The sequence below is a fragment of the Bubalus kerabau genome, chromosome 12 (genome assembly GCF_029407905.1).
Source record: "Bubalus kerabau isolate K-KA32 ecotype Philippines breed swamp buffalo chromosome 12, PCC_UOA_SB_1v2, whole genome shotgun sequence".
Lineage (NCBI taxonomy): Eukaryota > Metazoa > Chordata > Mammalia > Artiodactyla > Bovidae > Bubalus > Bubalus kerabau.
Window position 1 is genome coordinate 81,242,392 of NC_073635.1, and position 18,279 is coordinate 81,260,670.

An 18,279-nucleotide genomic window follows, 5' to 3' on the forward strand; every position below is an offset into this window, starting at 1 on the left:
ACCCAAGTGTAGTTTTTTTTTTCACCTCAAAGTCCAATAGGTGTGAATATGAACATACATGTCCAATGCCTTACTGTGGGGCTTGGTCTCTTCTGTGAGATTTCAACTCAGTCATCTGAAATAAAATGTAAGGACCATGCTTAAAAAATGTGATAGAATCAGAAACCCAAAGAGCCCTGTGAGGGCACAGTGGGCTATGTCTACATGGTGTGGGTCTTAAGAAATAAATGTAACACTGCATTTAATGGGGAAGAGATGTACAGAGAAATAAAAAATAGCCCCAAACTATCTTCCGAGGCTTTGTGATGTTTACTATCAGGGAGGTGAAGAATTATTCGGACTCTCTGATATCCCAAACTGGCAACGATCCCTATGTTTGTTCTGATACCACCCCTACCCCCAACTGAATCCCATACCATGATTGAGCAATACAAACACAAGTTTAAGAAAAATATCAAAAATGAGGGGGAACTGGGAGTCAGATCTCCACTTTAGTCTTGTTAGAAGGGACACCTAAGAAATGAAGAAGGTGGCTGCTTTAAGAAGGAAAAAAGGAGGAAGAAAAGATGAACAGCATGGCCCACTTCCAAAATCTGCCGAGATAAAAGTGAAGTCACTCAGTCGTGTCCGACTCTTTGCGACCCCATGGACTGTAGCCTACCAGGCTCCTCCATCCATGGGATTTTCCAGGCAATAGCCCTGGAGTGGGCTGCCATTGCCTTCCCAACCCAGGGATTGAACCCGGGTCTCCTGCATTGTAGACAGACGCTTTACCATCTGAGCCACCAGGGAAGCCGAAATAAAAGGCTCCACGAATTGTCAATCAAGCAAATGACTGTTTTCTCTGGGCTGAAGGCAGCTGTGATGGAAATCCTGAGATGGAGCAATGAGAGCTATGGGGGTTTATTCTGCAGGCAGGGCGTCTTGATTTGACACAAATTTTAGTATCAGTACCAAAAAAAAAAAAAAATCACAAACAGGCTGTTATAAGAAATGGTTTTCCTTTACTCTCAAAAGACAAGCACTGTTTTAAAGAAAGAAATTAAAAAAAAGAAAAATCAACAAGCATATAGTACAGTTATTATCTCCCAAGCTAAGCGCTATAGGAACATAATGAACAATAAAGCAGCTCCTGCTCCTAAGAGCTCTATAAACTGTTATTGTTGTTTTGGGACCATTTCTGAAAGGTTTGAAACAGCATTTTCTCTTCTGAGGATCTCAGCCATCGTAGGTTACAATTACTGATTTACAACTCTATGCTGGTTGGCCTTGGACCCCATCCCCCACAAGCAAGTGTAGACAATTCATCTCAATGTGACATCTACTCAGCCCATTTGTTGAACTTGGATGACTATTAATGGGTGCCTAAAACCAAACAGTGGAGGAGGAAACAGCAACCCACTCCAGTATTCTTGCCTGGGAAAGCCCATGGACAGAGGAGCCTGGTGGGTTACAGTCCATGGGGTCCCAAAAGAGTCGGACACAACTTAATGACTAAACAACAACAAAAACCAAATAGAAGCCATATTCTAGAAAGAATGAATTGGTCACTTTGATTTCAGTTTAAGGAAAGAAGACAAAGAGTCAAATAGTGGGTTGCCCAAAATGTTTACTTGAGTTTTTCCATAACATCTTAAGGAAAAACCCAAAGAAACATTTGGTCAACCGAGCAACTTGAAAATCATCTATTGAGGCAATATGACACTTTTATAGTGGTTTGTGTAATAATTTTACTGCATAAGAAATTACACAGATTGCATAAATCATTAGGTCAACAGCAAATACAGAAGAATAAAATGAATATGATTATTCTGACCCAATAAAACAGGATAAATAATCCAATTCTTAAAAATATCACAAACTCCTCAAATGTGGTTCCGTTTGAGAGGAAGTTTACCTCTTGCATTTTTTGGATATGACTGTGGTTCTATGAAGCTAAATGGAAAACGGCTTTCCAGCTAAACATATAAAAACGCAACTTACGTAGATGTGTAGCCCTCTTAATACTGGATATAACAAAAATAAAGACATTAGGCTGCCTGTTTTTGTCTAAAGCACAGCTTGAATTTTCTATTAAGAGTGACAGTTTATGTAGAATACTACACAATTTTGCATGCTACAAACAGCACAAGTTGAAGAATCCAAAAAATATTGGAGGAGTGAATTTCTTCCTATGGAAAAAGTGTAAATATACTAGATGTTAAAATTTCCACTCTTCATTCAATGATTTGCCCTGTTCAAAACATAAAAATACAAATAAATATTTCCTTACAAATGAAGTACCTAGCATATTGTTTGGAAAAAAAATTAAAAAACCAAAAATCTTAATTTACTCATCATTAAATATTCTAATATACAGACACATTAGATATTTATATAAATGTAGGAGCCAGCTTGTCATTTCCTGTTCACAGTCAGTGTTTAATAGCATGAGTCTCTATACAACACGACTCATTCCAAATGCAGGTTTAATTCTGCTGTAAGTCGCTCAAGATAATTTTTTTCTCTTTTTCTTTTTCATTAAAAAAGACTTTGTCCTTGGAATTTCAGAAGTTATGTTTGAATTGTCTGAAAAAATACAATTTCAATGCAAAAACCACATCAAGCATTCAAGAGTAAATTGCTGGTGCTATAATCTTTTTGCATGTCTTTGTTTTCACAGGAAAAAAAAACAATAAAGTAAACAACATGTAAGGACTTTAAATGGTTAAACGCAAGCACGAGATATGAACAATCTGCCTCATGCACACACACACACACACACACACAAACTCAAAAAATGAAGGAAAAAGGATCAGACGTTTTTCTTTTGCATTTGTTCCAGCTTTCTTCTTAGAAGACCATAATTTTCCTTAGTTCCCGATGCTGTTGGGTCAAGCCGCAGAGAGATCTCGTAGTGTTTTTTGGCCAAGTTTAGATGGCCCCAACGATGATAGAGCACAGCTGAAAGAGCAAGAGATCAATTTCATTGGAAAGGCTTCTGAATAACTTGTGGTATTCCCAACCACTTGCACAAAGAAATATAACAGAACCTCTGCAAGCAGTTTTCCAAAACCATTGTTTAAAACAATACTGTTTGTACTGCCAACTTTATTTATTGTAATCGTACTCCTTGGTGATCGTCCGTTTAACCATTCCCAGTTACTCCCCAGGTTCTGAACCATCTCCCAACAGCAACATCGTTACATAAAGAAGTAAAAGAAGAGTTCCCTAAGTTTGGTGATGCTGCCCTGAAATTTCCTGGAAGCTGGGCTGGATAGGGCTGGGCTGCCACACCGCTCTGCACAAAGCCACCACGTAGAAGACCAGCTGTTTGTTTTTGTTTTTGTTTTTTTTAAAATAATTTTTATTTATTCATTTTTGGCTGTGCTGGGTCCTAAAGGCTTCAAGGGTTTTCCTCTAGTTACAGTAAGCGGGGGCTACTCTTTGGGCGTCCCTGATGGCTCAGAGGTTAAAGCATCTGCCTCCAATGTGGGAGACCCAGGTTCGATCCGTGGGTCGGGAAGATCCCCTGGAGAAGGAAATGGTAACCCACTCCAGTATTCTTGCTTAGAGAATCCCATGGACAGAGAAGCCTGGTAGAGTCCATGGGGTCGCAAAGAGTCGGACACGACTGAGCGACTCCACTCACTCGCTCTGGTGCAGTGCATGGGCATCTCATTGCTGTGGCTTCTGTTGTTGCAGAGCATGGGCTCCAGGGCACATGGGCTCAGTAGTCGTGGACACACGGGCTTAGTTGCTCTACAGCATGTGGGATCTTCTGGGACCAGGGATCAAGCCCCTGTCTCCTGCTTTGGCAGGTGGATTCTTTACCACTGAGCCACCAGGGATGCCCCAAGACCAGCTGTTTAATAAGGGTTCTCTTACACCTTTTGGCAACATTGTAGCTTGTTTGTTGCCAGCTGGAATTCAGGGCTCTCACATCAAGATTTGACTATAAAGTGATAGTAAAATAAATCTACTTATTAGAATAGTAAGCCTCTGATGATTATAATGATTTTCTAAGTAAAATGAACTTTCGATGTGAGCAGTACAGCAACCACTGATGCTTCATCACTTTTTTTGCAAAGAGAAGCTACAGAATCTATAGGGATGAGATTTGGTAGAAAAAATATTCACATGACTGAGCCTTCCAAACATCAACAAGCCTTGTTCTAAAAATCTGAATTACTGGGACTTCCCTGGTGGCCCAGTGGTGAAGGATCTGCCTTGCGGTGCAGCCACATGCCTCGGGGAAACCGAGCCTGCATGCTACCTCTAGAGAGAAACAACTAAGACTCAATGCAGCCAAATAACTATTTTTTTAAAAAATCTGAATTACTGAGATATAAAAATAGAAGAAAGGAATTCTAGGGAATAGATCACTGTAAATGCATTTTTAGCCAAGACAGAGAACATGCGAATGCAAGGAAGACCAGGTTAGAAGGAGGTCCACTGCAGAAAGGGCAAGCACACACAGGTCAGACTGCAAACTCCCAAAGCACTTCTCAGTTCACCAAGGCCAACACAGGCTAGATTTGAACAACAACTCTCCCGAGTGATTTTACAGAAATGTACCTACTTCACTAAGTGAAAGTGGCCTCGTTGTGTCCGACTCTTTTCGACCTCACGCACTCTACAGTCCCTGGAATTCTCCAGGCCAGAACACTGGAGTAGGTAGCCTTTCCCTTCTCCAGGGGATCTTCCCAACCCAGGGATGGAACCCAGGTCTCCCGCATCACAGGTGGATTCTTTATCAGCTGAGCCACCAGGGAAGCCCAATTTTACTAAGATTATATAGCATTTCCGTATGATTCAAGTTGAAATTTTTGCTTACCCAAATTGCCATGGTAACTTGCTGTATTTGGATGAGCTTTAATTGCTTTGAGGAACAAAGCTTCGGATTCCTAGAAGATGAAACATACACAAGATAAGGTACTGCACGCAGTGCAAAGGTCTCATGCACAGTTTTATCGCCTATGGTTTTCAAACTTGGAACGTGCTCTTTCTGTTCCACCAAATCCTCCTTCCAACACTGAGGAGGCCCAGCGGGGCCACACCGCGTTGAGAAGAGGCTGGGAATGGTGACCCACCGCAGGGTGTGACAGAGCAAAGGTGATAGCAGGAGTCAGGACAGTGGCCGAAAAGAGGATGAATATGCTAAGGACTCTGCCACCTGCCTCCCGGAAGTGGCGGGGATCCTGCCACATCAAGCAAGCAGCTAGTTCAGGGTGCAGGGGAGGACGAACAAAGGTCAAAGCAGGAAAGTGCTGGGCTCTGAGAACACCTGTGGAAGGGTCACTTCCAGTCAGCATTCGTGAACTCATTTCCGGGATTCTCCAGGTTAGGAGGTGGGGTCTGGGTAACCTCCCCGAAGAACCCACAACCCCCTGGGGAACCCAGAAGCAGCCCCGTCAGTTGGAGAAAATGAGCAGAGAGAATGGGGGAGAAACAGCTACAACTGGGTCCCCTCTGCACAGGCAGACTTGCAAAAAATAAACACGATACCCCTTAAAAGGTTATCGGTCAGCAAAATCTAGAAATTCTAAAGTGTATACTGAAGCTATGAAACTCCCTGAGTATTCAACTCGAAAAGGAGAGAAATGCATGAAATATCTTACTGCGGTGTCGTTACAGAAAATTATACTGACCATGCTATCTCTGCGGTTCATGGGGTCGCAGAGTCGGACACGACTGAGCGACTGCACTGAACTGAACTGAATGCTGTCTCATTCAGGACTGGAGAGAAGTAAATAACATGGGACAAATGGGAATTAATCAGTGCTTCTAGGCCTAGTGCGATCAAAATCACATACAGTCCCTGATTCGGGAAGGAAGTACTTCTCTCATGAAAGGACTAAGACGCTGCTTCTAAAAGTGTGTTTTCTGTAACATCTGTGTTAGGAGGCCAGGATGCTGGTTTAAAATGCCTATTTGCTGACTTTACCCAGCTGAGTCATGGGGAAGAATAAGCGTTTGTAATCTCACGGGCTCCCTCGGTGGTTCTGACACACAGAATTAAAATCTGAGATCAGCGTCATTGGGAACGGAGTCCCCTTCAGTGCACAGGGAGTTATGTGCCTTGTGATTCACGGTCTACTGGCCCATCCTGGGAGCCCAGCCACATACAGCTGAACCAGTTTTCATTGGTTAGAAACTTCTAAGGCTTGGCAGGCGATCTGTAACTTCCTGCAGGTGAGGAGAAACCTGGAAGCAGGAAGAACCAATCCTATCTCGCCTTGGACCAGTGTTCTTTTTGTGCAAAGACCACCAGCCCCACTGCCAGGACAGCATCACAGCTCTGTGCTGGAGAGGGGCTGGGGAGTCCGGCAGGACTCTGTGGGCCTCTCCTGCCCTCCCACGTCTGAGGAACAGCGATGACGACCAGAAAGCACGTGGAGTTGGGGCCACAGAGTCACCTCTCGGGCAGCTTCTCCAGGATGCAGACGGACCAAGCCACGCTGGTATGCGGCTAGCACGGCTCGGGCCGCGTTCTCGACTTAACTAGGCAAAAGTTACATTTATGGTTCCTGTCAGCTGCTGGCATTCAGTGCAAGAAATCACGGCCTGGGGTCCACACACCTTGTATTTCTGGGACTTCCCCAGCACGTTTGCCAAGGAGAACATCAGAGAGTGATCATTAGGTATTAATTCCAGTGCCTCTCTGCCAACAGCTTCAGCTTGGGCTAAATTACCTATGAGTGAAAAATGGAAAACTTAAAAACACGTTTGCGTTGTAGCAGTGTTTTAGTCTAATTAAAGGCTTTTGTGCATTATGTACAATTACGAGTAAACTTTGTAATAAAATAAATGTGGAACATGTAACACACGCACACAACACAAACACACACACACGCGACCTACCAGCTGCAAAGCCATGGCAGTCCAGCACAATTTTGATATAATATACTAACAGTTTTGGATTAAATTCTGTCACAGCACGTAAAATCTAATTTTAATTTCCCCCCAGATACCAGGTCTACCCAAATAGGAGCAAACAAGCCTGCAGAATAAGAATATCCCAGAAACCCTTTAATAACTGAATATTTATAGTATTGAAGCTCACATTCTAAGTTCCTTTAGAAACAAGTACATTTCTCTCTCCACACTGTACAGATGGCTGACTAGCTTTAAATTCTGCCAAATGAAACCTATCATTTCTTACGGGATGGTTAGATTTTTTTAAACTGGGGAACAGAGAAACTTCAAATTGATCCAGTCTCCCACATGCTAAGAAAACCAGATCATCAAGTTTTATTATCATTGTATCAAAAATAAGGATCTCTGAGGGTAGGTTTGAGGGCATCTCCTTTGGGTACCATCCATGAACTTCAGAGCATGGAATCAGCACCATCCGTTTCATAAGCCTGGAAAGCATCCTTACTTGTTTCTGGGAACCTCCAGCATCCTAGATGAGGCCTGTTGTCACATGACAAGCTTAAGATGAAATGAGATGTTAGCGCACTGGCCTCATCACTCAACACCACCTCTAAGCAAAGGGCCACTTTCCCATTCATATTCCAGTATGTCAAAGGGAACTCCATATTCTAGGTTTTATATTTGCCATGCAAAATATTGAACCCTATTTTCATGTAAAAAAAAACCTCTAACATACTATTAAAAAACAATCATCTCTATTCCTTAATTATCCAATGGTGCAGTACTGGGGACTGACTGAATCACTACTCAGCACCTGTGTTATCGAGGAGTATGATCATGTTATTCCAGGCCAGGCTGTGCTCTGGCTTCAGCACGGTAGCGTTTCTCCACGCGTTCAGTGCATCCACGTGACGATTCAGATCTGCGTACTGAAAAGAAAGTACGGACTCCTGGCAATCAATCAATATTCCAATTCTCTCCTGCTTTCTCTTTCCAAGATCTAACCAACCCAAACCAAACCAAACGTGCATGTATCAAGCTTCCAAATTTGCATATTAACTCATTTAATTCTCCAAACAATCTCAGGGATGAAGAGAACTATTCCCATTTCACAGATGAAGTAAACTGAGGCACACAAAGAAGAAGTAACTTGCCCAAAGTTCCACATCTAGAAATGGGAGAGCAGGGAATGGGACCAGATGGTTTAGCTCCTCAGCCTACAACCTTGTAACTACAACCCATAACTTAGTGATTCTAGGGGTGACTATGTTGCTTACTACTGAGGAGAGCTAAGGAAAAAAACAAAATCATTAGTATTTTTCTAGAAAGACTTCATATAGTCTAGGTATTATTTAAGGTATTATTTTAAATGGCAAACAAAACATTTAATGTGATTAAGCTCCATGTGTCAAGCTCACGTTGTGAAAAATGGTCTTCCTGCCTCTATCTAAGCTTCCTATGAAACTGTGAGTATACCAGACATACTTTATGAACTCGCTGGAAAAGTCTTAAGAACGTAAATCCCTTTGTCAATCTGGAGCCTGTTTGCCTCCCTCAGGAAGGAGAGAATGATATACTGCTGTCTTTTGAGAGCTAATGCTAACATTGATAACAGAATATAAAATGGCTAGTTCTCAATTTACATAGTTAATAAAAGCACGTGGAGGGAGAAAGTGATGGGAGTTTTTAGCAGGTGACCCTCTGGCCCTCTCTGAAAGTGAAAGTTGCTCAGTTGTGTCCCACTCTTTGCGACCCCAAGGACTATACAGTCCATGGAAGTCTCCAGGCCAGAATACTGGAGTGGGTAGCCATTGCCTTCTCCAGGGCATCTTCCCAACCCAGGGTTCAAACCCAGGTCTCCCACACTGCAGGCAGATTCTTTACCTGGCCCTCTAATTCAGTTCAAATGCACATCTCAACTGAATGAACATGGTTCCTTTAACTGCAAACAAAATGCATGTGATGACAATTAATCAGAATTTAAGGCTCTTTCCTTATTTACTATCAAGTCTGTCTTTCCCTTAGACAACAGAAACACTGTGACTTGCCCTGTGACCCGCACGGCAAATAGGTGACATATTTTGCCAGAAAAAGAAATGCTGAATGAATTACGGAAATATCTGTCAATATCCATTTGCTAAAGATGTTTTTGAAATCTCCCATGAGACTCAGAACTCTAGTTAAAGTAATTTAGCCCTTAAATGAGGAAATATGTAAAGTTAAAAAACTTAAAATAATTTAGGTTGCCTAATTATATCAACATTTAATTTCCTCTTTATATTTGATATTTCATTGATTTCTCAGTCAATTCTCTCCAGCAACTAACACGCGTTTAAGTCACACGGACAAGACTCATAGGGATTTTCCAGGCAAGCGTATTGGAGTGGGTTGCCATTTGCTTCTCCAGGGGATCCTTGTGACCCAGGGATCGAACCTGGGTCACCCACACTGTAGGCAGATGCTTTACCGTCTGAGCCACCAGGGAAGCCAATTATATCAACATTTAATTTCCTCTTTATATTTGATATTCCATTGATTTCTCAGCCAATTCTCTCCAGCAAGTAACATGCATTTGAGTCACATGGACAAGACTCATAATGACATTCTTTCTAAAGCACTCAGGAAAACCAACATAACTTCGTTACATGAGCATTCTTTACATATTTTATTATTTATTACTATTTAAAGAGTAACACCTGACTGAACCAGATAACATTTACTCTTACTTTGCCTTGAACTGGCTCACACAGTAGAAAATCTGCCTGTAATGCAGGACACCCAGTTTTGATCCCTGGGTCAGGAAGATCCCCTGGAGAAGGGAATGGCAACCCATTCCAGTATTCTTGTGTTGAAAATCCTGTGGACAGAGGAGCCTGGTGGGCTATATAGTCCATGGGGTCACAAACAGTGGACACGATTGAGCGACTAACACTTTTACACACTTGCCTTTTACAGCATCTATACAAAGTGAACAAGCACTTTAAGTGAAACAAAGAAAAATGGTGATTTAACAAGAACTACTCATCCAGAAAGTAAACAGGTAAATAACCATTCTTTTCCTAATACTTCTATGCTTAGCTTTCTATGCTCCTGCAAACTACATTTCCCAGGTTGCTTTGCTACTTGGCTCCTCCCAGTTAAGTCTCTGCCAATAGGAGTCACAAGTGATGATCAGATGGTTGGACAAGGAGTAGCCCTGTCCCCCATTCTTGCTCTCTCCTTCCTTATTATCCTTGGCAGCATCTCTACAGAGGTCATGTCCCCTCCTCCACAGTCCCAGGGCTGGACTGTGGTTGTTGTATCACCATCTCAGTCTTCAATTGAGTTCAGTCGCTCAGTTGTGTCTGACTCTTTGCGACCCCATGAACTGCAGCACGCCAGGCCTCCCTGTCCATCATCAACTCCTGGAGCCCACTCAAACTCATGTCCATTGAGTCCGTGATGCCATCCAACCATCTCATCCTCTGTCATCCCCTTCTCCTCCTGCCTTCAATCTTTCCCAGCATCAGGGTCTTTTCCAATGAGTCAGCTCTTCGCATCAGGTGGCCAAAGTATTGGAGTTTCAGCTTCAACATCAGTCCTACCAATGAACACTCAGGACTGATCGATCTCCTTTAGGATGGCCTGGTTGGATCTCCTTGCAGTCCAAGGGACTCTCAAGACTCTTCTCCAACACCACAGTTCAAAAGCATCAATTCTTCGGCGCTCCGCTTTCTTTATAGTCCAGCTCTCACATCTCACATCTCAGTCTGCAGGTGATGGTAATTCCTGAGATGTGCTGCCTTCCATGAGCTCTTAAATTCTGGGGGCACCACGTCATCCCGCTTGTCCCCCTAACCTCACGCAGTTTCCTTTTACTCCCCGAGTTAATATCATTTTTCCACATGTGTGTTTCCAACAACTGTATAACCCGTTCCTTGTACTGACTCTTCTCTAACATACTTAGCATGGCTTGGTTCTCCTGAATGGATCCTGACTGATACAGTCGGTCCTTGCACAATGAACTGTGTCCAGTCACCATTACCATAGTTCTCTGATACCAGTGATGTGTCCCACATAAGGGCTTCCCTGGTGACTCACACTGTAAAGAATCTGCCTGCAATGCACGAGACCAGGGTCCCAAATACTCCAGCTCCTCCCCATTTCCTACGTCACATGAGAACTGCATTATATTCCCTTCTTATCTAGATCCAGACATCAAAACACATTTCTGTCTCCCACTACTCAAGAGTGACTAAGGAGGATTTTTTTTTTTCCAAACAGAAACTCTTACGTTAAGTTCCTATTATTTGCTAATATATAAATATACTGGTTGAGCTTTTAAAAATTAAGCTCTTAATGCTTTTAAACTGTCAAGCAGGCAAAAGCTAGATAATTAAACCACAATAGAGGACAAAATCTTTAAATAAGCAAGAACAGTTGACAGGAGAGAATGCAGGAAGATTACTTCATGGTAGCATAATTAGTAAACAATACACAGAGAGTGGCAGAAGGTCTCCACACAGTTAAGACTACAGATGATCTTCTGCGTGAGAGTGGGGATGAGTTCCAGGGCCTGGAGTACATCGCTAGAATCCTCTAGTTTATATTCTATCTTCCTTTCTTTGAACGTTAACTTGGCTCATTTACCATAAATTCTTAGTTTTGCAAACCCCAAGGAATTGCAGCAACTGGCAGCTACTGCAGGAAGGAAGAAGACTGCTAAGTATTAGAGCTTTAAAGTATTAACCCAGGACTCCAGGCAGATACACTCACTTCACAAACAATAATGAGAAAAAAGAGCTGCCTCCAAAAAAGAGGAACAAAAAGGAATCAAAGAAGAATTCAGTGGGGGCTGGGGGAGCGACGGATTGGGAGTTTGGAACTAGCATATATAAACTATTATACAGAGAGTGGATGAACAACAAGGTCCTATTGTACTGCACAGGGAACCATACTCAATATTCTATAATAAACCATAGTGGGGGGGAAAACAAAGAAGAATTCATGTGGATCTCAAGAATACTATGTCAATGCAAGTCCTGGTGCAGACACAGTAAACGGTAATCTCTGCCATAACCACCAAGGCAGGTATTTGGATAATAGCCAACTTGTTTCCAGACCTCCTTCTCACTTCATGGAGCTTTGTAAGAATCTACCCTGCGTTATATATGATTGGATTTTCTGGTCTCTAGTGATATTACAGAGAAGTTGTACCGTCTCTCCTCTCTCCAAGAAAACAATACAGAGGACCAGATTATTTGTGTGTGTGTGTGAGTGAGTGTGTGTGTATGGATGAGTGTGTGTGTGTGTGTGTGTGTGAGTGTGAGTGTGTGTGTGTGAGAGTGTATGTGTTGGCTGCTCAGTTTTGTCTGACTCTTTGCAACCCAAGTACTGTAGCCTTCCAGGGTTCTCTGTCCATGGAATTTTTCAGGCAAGAATACTGGAGTGGGTTAGTAACCAAAATTTCCATTAAATAATCTCAAAGCCCTTTTGTGGGCTCCTGAGCTTTCTTTTATGGGGGTGAGTGGTGGTTCCTTGTAAAAACGCAGGGAACCGTCCCTTGAGACAGGAGAAAAGGAAAGCTCAGAAATCACATTATGGGTTTGTTTTTTTAAATTTCAGTTTTTATCCGTGTTTTAAAAAACAGAGAAGCCAATGTTTATCAGGAAGTAACCCCTTGGAACACCGTTTTTACAGGGCACAAAGGGACTTTAAAAATTGTAATTTACTCCTTAGTTTAACCTGTTGCCTTTATGATCTCTTAAACTTGGCTAATTCGAGTTGGCTTGCTCTCTAATTAGAGCTTTAAAAAAAAAACCCCACATATTAGGAAATCAAATAGCTGCCTTCAACTGAGATAAATGTACGTGAGAGAACTTCCTAAAATGTAGAGGGCAAGAATGGGTGTTGCTATTCTCATTCTCTAAGTGTCTTTTAAAGAAATGATTTATTTTTGGCTGTGCTGGATCTTCATGGCTGCTAAGGCTTTTCTCTAGCTGTGGTGAGTGGGGGCATCTCTCCAGTTCTGGGGCAAGGGCTTCTCACTGTCCTGGCTTCTCCTGTTGCCCAGCGCAGGCTCCAAGGTGACGGGCTTCAGTGGCTGTGGTTCCCAGGCTCTAGAGCTCAGGGCTCAGCAGTTGTGGCAACTAAGCCAGATGCCCTGCAGCATGTCAGATCTTCCCTGACCAGGGGATCGAACCCGTGTCCCCTGCATTGCCAGGTGGATTCCTATCCACTGGGCCACCAGGGAAGTCACTTGTTGTTTTTTTTCACTTGAATGAGTTTAATCAGTTTTGCTTCATCTGAAGTAATACAATATTTCAAATGACCTAATCACTTTCTTCTGCCTGGTGACAGTCAATCTTATGAGGCCGGACTAGGTTCTTCCTGATCAATCTCTGTTTTCCCCCAAAGTACCGAGGATATAGTGCTAGGCAAAGAATCCACCTGCAATGAAGGAGACCTGGGTTTGATCCCTGGGTTGGGAAGATCCCCTGGAGAAGGGAACAGGCTATCGAACTGTGGTGTTGGAGAAGACTCTTGAGAGTCCCTTGGACTGCAAGGAGATCCAACCAGTCCATTCTGAATATCAGCCCTGGGATTTCTTTGGAAGGAATGATGCTAAAGCTGAAACTCCAGTACTTTGGCCACCTCATGCGAAGAGTTGACTCATTGGAAAAGATTCTGATGCTGGGAGGGATTGGGGGCAGGAGGAGAAGGGGACGACAGAGGATGAGACGGCTGGATGGCATCACTGACTCGAAGAACGTGAGTCTGGGTGAACTCCCGGAGTTGGTGATGGACAGGGAGGCCTGGCGTGCTGTGATTCATGGGGTCGCAAAGAGTCCGACACGACTGAGCGACTTTCACTTCACTAAAAGGGCAAGAACCAAACAGACGTTACAATAACTGTATAAAGAGGGAAACAAAGTCACGCTTTTCCTCCACAGCCGCAGGGCACCGTAAGCTTACCAAACGCCCCAGGTTGTAGTAACAATCCGGGTATTTCCTCCGGTGCTTGATCGCCGTCCGGTAACTTTGCTCCGCGGCTTGGAACCGCTTCAGGCTGTTTTGTACGATGCCTAAATTCATCCACGCGGCAGCGAAGTCTGGCCTGGAAGGTGAACGAGGCAAAAAGAAAGCATCAGCTCCCAGGAGGCAGGAGCGCCCGTCCTCGCCGTGAACACAATTGTAAGAGGACGCTTACTGTATCTGTACAGCCAACGACAGCAGCTCCTCCGCTTCCTGAAGCTCGTTCCTTTCTTTCAGGATGTTTCCCAGGTTATTCATGGCATGGACATACTTGGGATTTAATCTGGAAGTGGAAAGAGAAACCAAGCCCGCAGTCTTCACCCAGCTCTCAGGCACTGGCAAACCTAAAGTAGAGGTCCTCGCAGACACAGGTTTTTAGCGCTAGAAAGTTACAATAAGACACTGATACTGTAAAAACGGCAAGCCGCTCGCAGTACCTCACCGCTTCCCGGTAATATCTGATGGCCGCGGTCTGATTGCCTTTATCAGCCAAGTTTTTGCCAACGTTGTAGTGAACCTGCAAAGAGAGGAAAAACTTGGCTGTCGGCTGCCAGGCTTCTTTGTTTGGACCTGGGAGGCCCATCATACTTCTAACTGAAAGCAAAGGATTATTGTTTAGTCGCTCAGTTGTGTCCAACTTTTTGGCGACTCCATGGTCGCTCACCCCACTGTAGCCCACCAGGCTCCTCTGTCCATGGGATTTCCCAGGCAAGAATCCCGGAGTGGGTTACCGTTTCCTTCCCGGGGGGATCTTCCTGACCCAGGAATTCCTGACCCAAGAACCCATGTCTCCTGCATCTCCTTCCTGCATTGGCAGGCGGATTCTTTACTGCTGAGCCACCAGGGAAATGGGTCAAAAGTATTTCTCCGTCATCAAACATTCCTTTTGGAGGCATACAATGTAAAGGCCAATAGGAGTCTCAGAGGGGATGATGCTACAGAAATGCACCCACCTGGGTGAGTGCTGCGTGATGATAATGACGGTGACACGGGCGACCAGCAGGTGCTCACACGCTGCTTTGGTGTCACTAAGCGTCTTACCCAAGGCTGTGGTGCTGGATTTGAACCCAGGCTCCAAAGCCTGTGTGTCTTCTCCCTGCATCACACCCATTTCTGAGGGGGCCAGGTGAAGACGGGCCAGCTGCTCAAGGCAACTTCTAGACCTGCTCACAAACTCTGCTATTTCTCTTCAGGTAAAATAATGCTGCTTTGGGGTGTTACGGGCTGCACTGTGACCGCAAAATTCATGTTGAAGTCCTAGCCCCTCGTACCCCAGAATGTGACTGAATTGAAAGATGGGGTCTTTAAAGAGGTCCTTAAGTTGAAACGAGGTTCTTTGGGCCCTGATCCAATCTGAATGGTGTCCTTATAAGAGGAGGAAACGGCGACACACAGGGAAACACCAGGGATGCCCGCACACAGAGGAAAGACCACAGGAAGTCCACGTGAGGGCTCAGCAAGAAGTCTGCGAGCCGAGGACAAAGGCCTCTGGAGAAGCCAGGCCTCTGATGCCTTGGTCTTGGACTTCAGGCCTCCAGAGCTGTAAGAAAACAAACCTCTATTGTGTAAGCCACGCAGTCCATGGTGTCTTGTTATGGTAGCCCTAGTGGACTGATGTAAGGGCTTCCAAGGTGGCTCTTGTAAAGCATCCACTCGTCAATGCAAGAGACACAGGTTCAATCCCTGAGTCAGCAAGGTCCCCTGAAGGAAGAAATTCCAACCCACTCTGGTATTCCTGCCAGGAGAATCCCATGGTGAGGGTCCTAGTGGGCCCCAGTTCACAGCGTGGCAAAGGGATTGGTCGCAAAGAGTTGGGGATGGGGGAAGCAGAGGAAAGCAGAGGGTGAGATGGTTGGATAGCATCACTGATTCAACGGATATGAATTTGAGCAAACTCCGGGAGACAGTGGAGGACAGAGGAATCTGGTGTGCTACAGTCCATGGGGTCACGAAGCTTCGGACACGACTTAGCAATTGAACAACAAAGATGGACTGATACATGGTGAATTACAGTAATGGTGTGAGGACAGTCAAGTAGCGTTATATCTGAACATTCAAAAGCCCTTCTAAACATATAACCACATCCTGCCTTATCAATCTTCTTCAAAAAATACTAAGATTTCTAGAAGGGTGTAGAACAGTACGATATTCTTTCAGCACATATGTAGCAGAGATTTGTTTTTTAACTCCCAATTTTAAAGTCTATATTTCTATTTTTATCTCCTTGCACACAAGGAATCAGAAAACAGGAAAATCATGGGTGACAGAAATGTGTAATATTGTGCAGCACACTATATAAACTTCCCGAACCGAATTACTGTCTATCCATAGGTATCACCATCTTCACGTTACAGCTTGGAGGAGGCTATGGCTGGATCATGGGTTTGGAAAAGTGTGCTCTAAGTGGTTTGATTTTGGTCTTGTCCCAGTCCCAGTCCCAGCCCCAGCCTGGAAGTGTTAACTTCACTCCTGTCCCGCACACAAAGGGAGACTCCAACCTGTGAATGTGGACGTGCCTATGGTCCCCAGAATACAAACACAGCTCCTACACAGACTTCAACTCAGCAAGCTCCTGCCACTTCCTGGGAAATTCTGTTTTCTCAATTAAATGCTCAAAGAGCTGAACTGCCCTCTGCAGTAGAGCCGCTGTTCTGTTAGACCAGGAGATCAGCGGAGGGAGGAGGGAGCCTCTGCAGAATCAGACCGCAGTGAAGTCAGTGGAACCAGTTAAAGATCAGAGAGCCGCCTAGAAGGCAAGCTGCCCATAATCACGACTGGAGAACAGGCTTACGCAGAGGCCAGCCTTATCCTATGGGTTATATGCAGGGACATATTGAACAGAAAACCCACTTGAAAAACCAAAGCAAAATGCTCAGAAACAGTTTACTTAAAACAGTTTAAAGAATGATTTTTGTTTCCATGGAATGTAAAGGATTGAAAAAGCCTGCTGATCCTTGAACCTTCCCTCCAGTCTGTGATTCACACGCCAAGGCAACGAACCAGCTCAGAAGCCACAGACAAGATCCCCAGTCAAGGATATGTAAATACAAACGAAGTGAAAGCATCCCTAAGGGAAGAAGGCACATTCAACACAGTGCTCAAACCACTGTTTCAAATTTCCTGTTAACATTTGATGTTAAAATGTTTTAAACACATAAAAGTCCTATAACCTCCACCCCCTCCCCCCCTCCCCCAGCCTCATCCTTAAGGAAATACCTCATTGTGGTAAATGATCCCTTTCATTGCTAAAGAAACTTAGCATTGTATCCCGGGATTGATATAAAATGCCACATACTTTCAAGCCTCGAAAACGAAGAAGGGCTGCAAGTATAATCAGATACTTGGTATCTCATCCGTAGTAGGAATTTAATTTCTATTTGGCTCAGTTCAGTCACTAATATCACGAGTTCCTACCAGATGCAAGGCACTGTGGGTAATTCCAATGCCCGACCAGGCTCAGCACAGTCGCATTTGTAAATCTGGGCCTGGTCTACAGCAGAGTGCCAACTGCTCAGTTAACAGTCAATGGATGGAAAGTGGAACGAGTGCAGAAAATGCATCTCCTGCAATAGAGTCCAATGAAATCATCCTAAAGGAGATCTCTTCCCTGAAATCAACCTAGCTTTTTTCCAAGAAAAAAAAAAAAAAGTGTAGAGAATTTTGATACACTTCAATTTATAGTCCCAAGTAAAACAACAACAACAAAAAACCCAAAACAAACAAACAAAAAACCAACTCTATTTTGCTCATACTAAATGTGCTTAGTTGCTCAGTTGTGTCTGACTCTTTGTGACCCCATGGACTGCAGCCCGCCAGGCTCCTCTGTCCATGGAGATTCTCCAGGCAAGAATACTGGAGCAGGTTGCCATGCCCTCCTCCAGGGAATCTTCCCAAACCAGGGACTGAACCCAGGTCTCCCGCATTGCAGGAAGATTCTTTACTGTCTGAGTCACCAGGGAAGCCCCATACTGAATGGAATCACTAAAAAATGTTCCTGGAAAGGCTTGTCACTATTGGGTGCACTTTGAAGATGAGATCTTATGTGTAGGTCTTAAATTTAAAGGCGAAAACTGCACCCACAGGCACACGATTGTGTGGGTGTCCGTCTGCACAGTCCCTGAGTTTTCTAGCCTGTGATATATGAAATCACTCACTGGGGCAGCCGTGTGGGCTCGGACATCACATGGTCCCATCCCCGCTTGTTCCCCAGGGTAATCTGGGTGCAGGACTATACCCGGTCTCTACCTACCATCTGAGTTATAACCCAGATACTGTCAGCTCCATCTTTCTATGCTTCAGTGTCTCCCATTTGGAAAATTAAGGTACATAATAACCTCTCTCTAAAAGTCTTCGAGGGAGGATAATGGAAATTAATGACAGAACCTCTACAACGAAGTGTGAGTTCCT

The 18,279-nt window shown here is 44.0% G+C and overlaps 1 protein-coding gene across 2 annotated transcripts in view; it reads right to left on the reverse strand.

The window, feature by feature from the left end:
• Nucleotides 1–1,718: 1,718 nt before the first annotated feature.
• The window catches only part of TMTC4 (transmembrane O-mannosyltransferase targeting cadherins 4), a 56,553-nt gene continuing 39,992 nt past the window's right edge, over nucleotides 1,719–18,279 (reverse strand). Inside the window, exons 12-18 of one of the 2 annotated variants that reach the window (XM_055542963.1) lie at nucleotides 14,310–14,389; nucleotides 14,048–14,155; nucleotides 13,813–13,954; nucleotides 7,673–7,787; nucleotides 6,562–6,674; nucleotides 4,817–4,886; nucleotides 1,719–2,943 (exon numbers count right to left, since the gene is read on the reverse strand). In XM_055542963.1, coding sequence (XP_055398938.1) covers nucleotides 2,795–2,943; nucleotides 4,817–4,886; nucleotides 6,562–6,674; nucleotides 7,673–7,787; nucleotides 13,813–13,954; nucleotides 14,048–14,155; nucleotides 14,310–14,389 — 777 coding nt within the window. In that variant the 3' untranslated portion in view covers nucleotides 1,719–2,794. Of the gene's footprint in view, nucleotides 2,944–4,816; nucleotides 4,887–6,561; nucleotides 6,675–7,672; nucleotides 7,788–8,525; nucleotides 13,715–13,812; nucleotides 13,955–14,047; nucleotides 14,156–14,309; nucleotides 14,390–18,279 lie in introns of those variants that run through there. The other variant, XM_055542964.1, reaches the window with a different exon arrangement.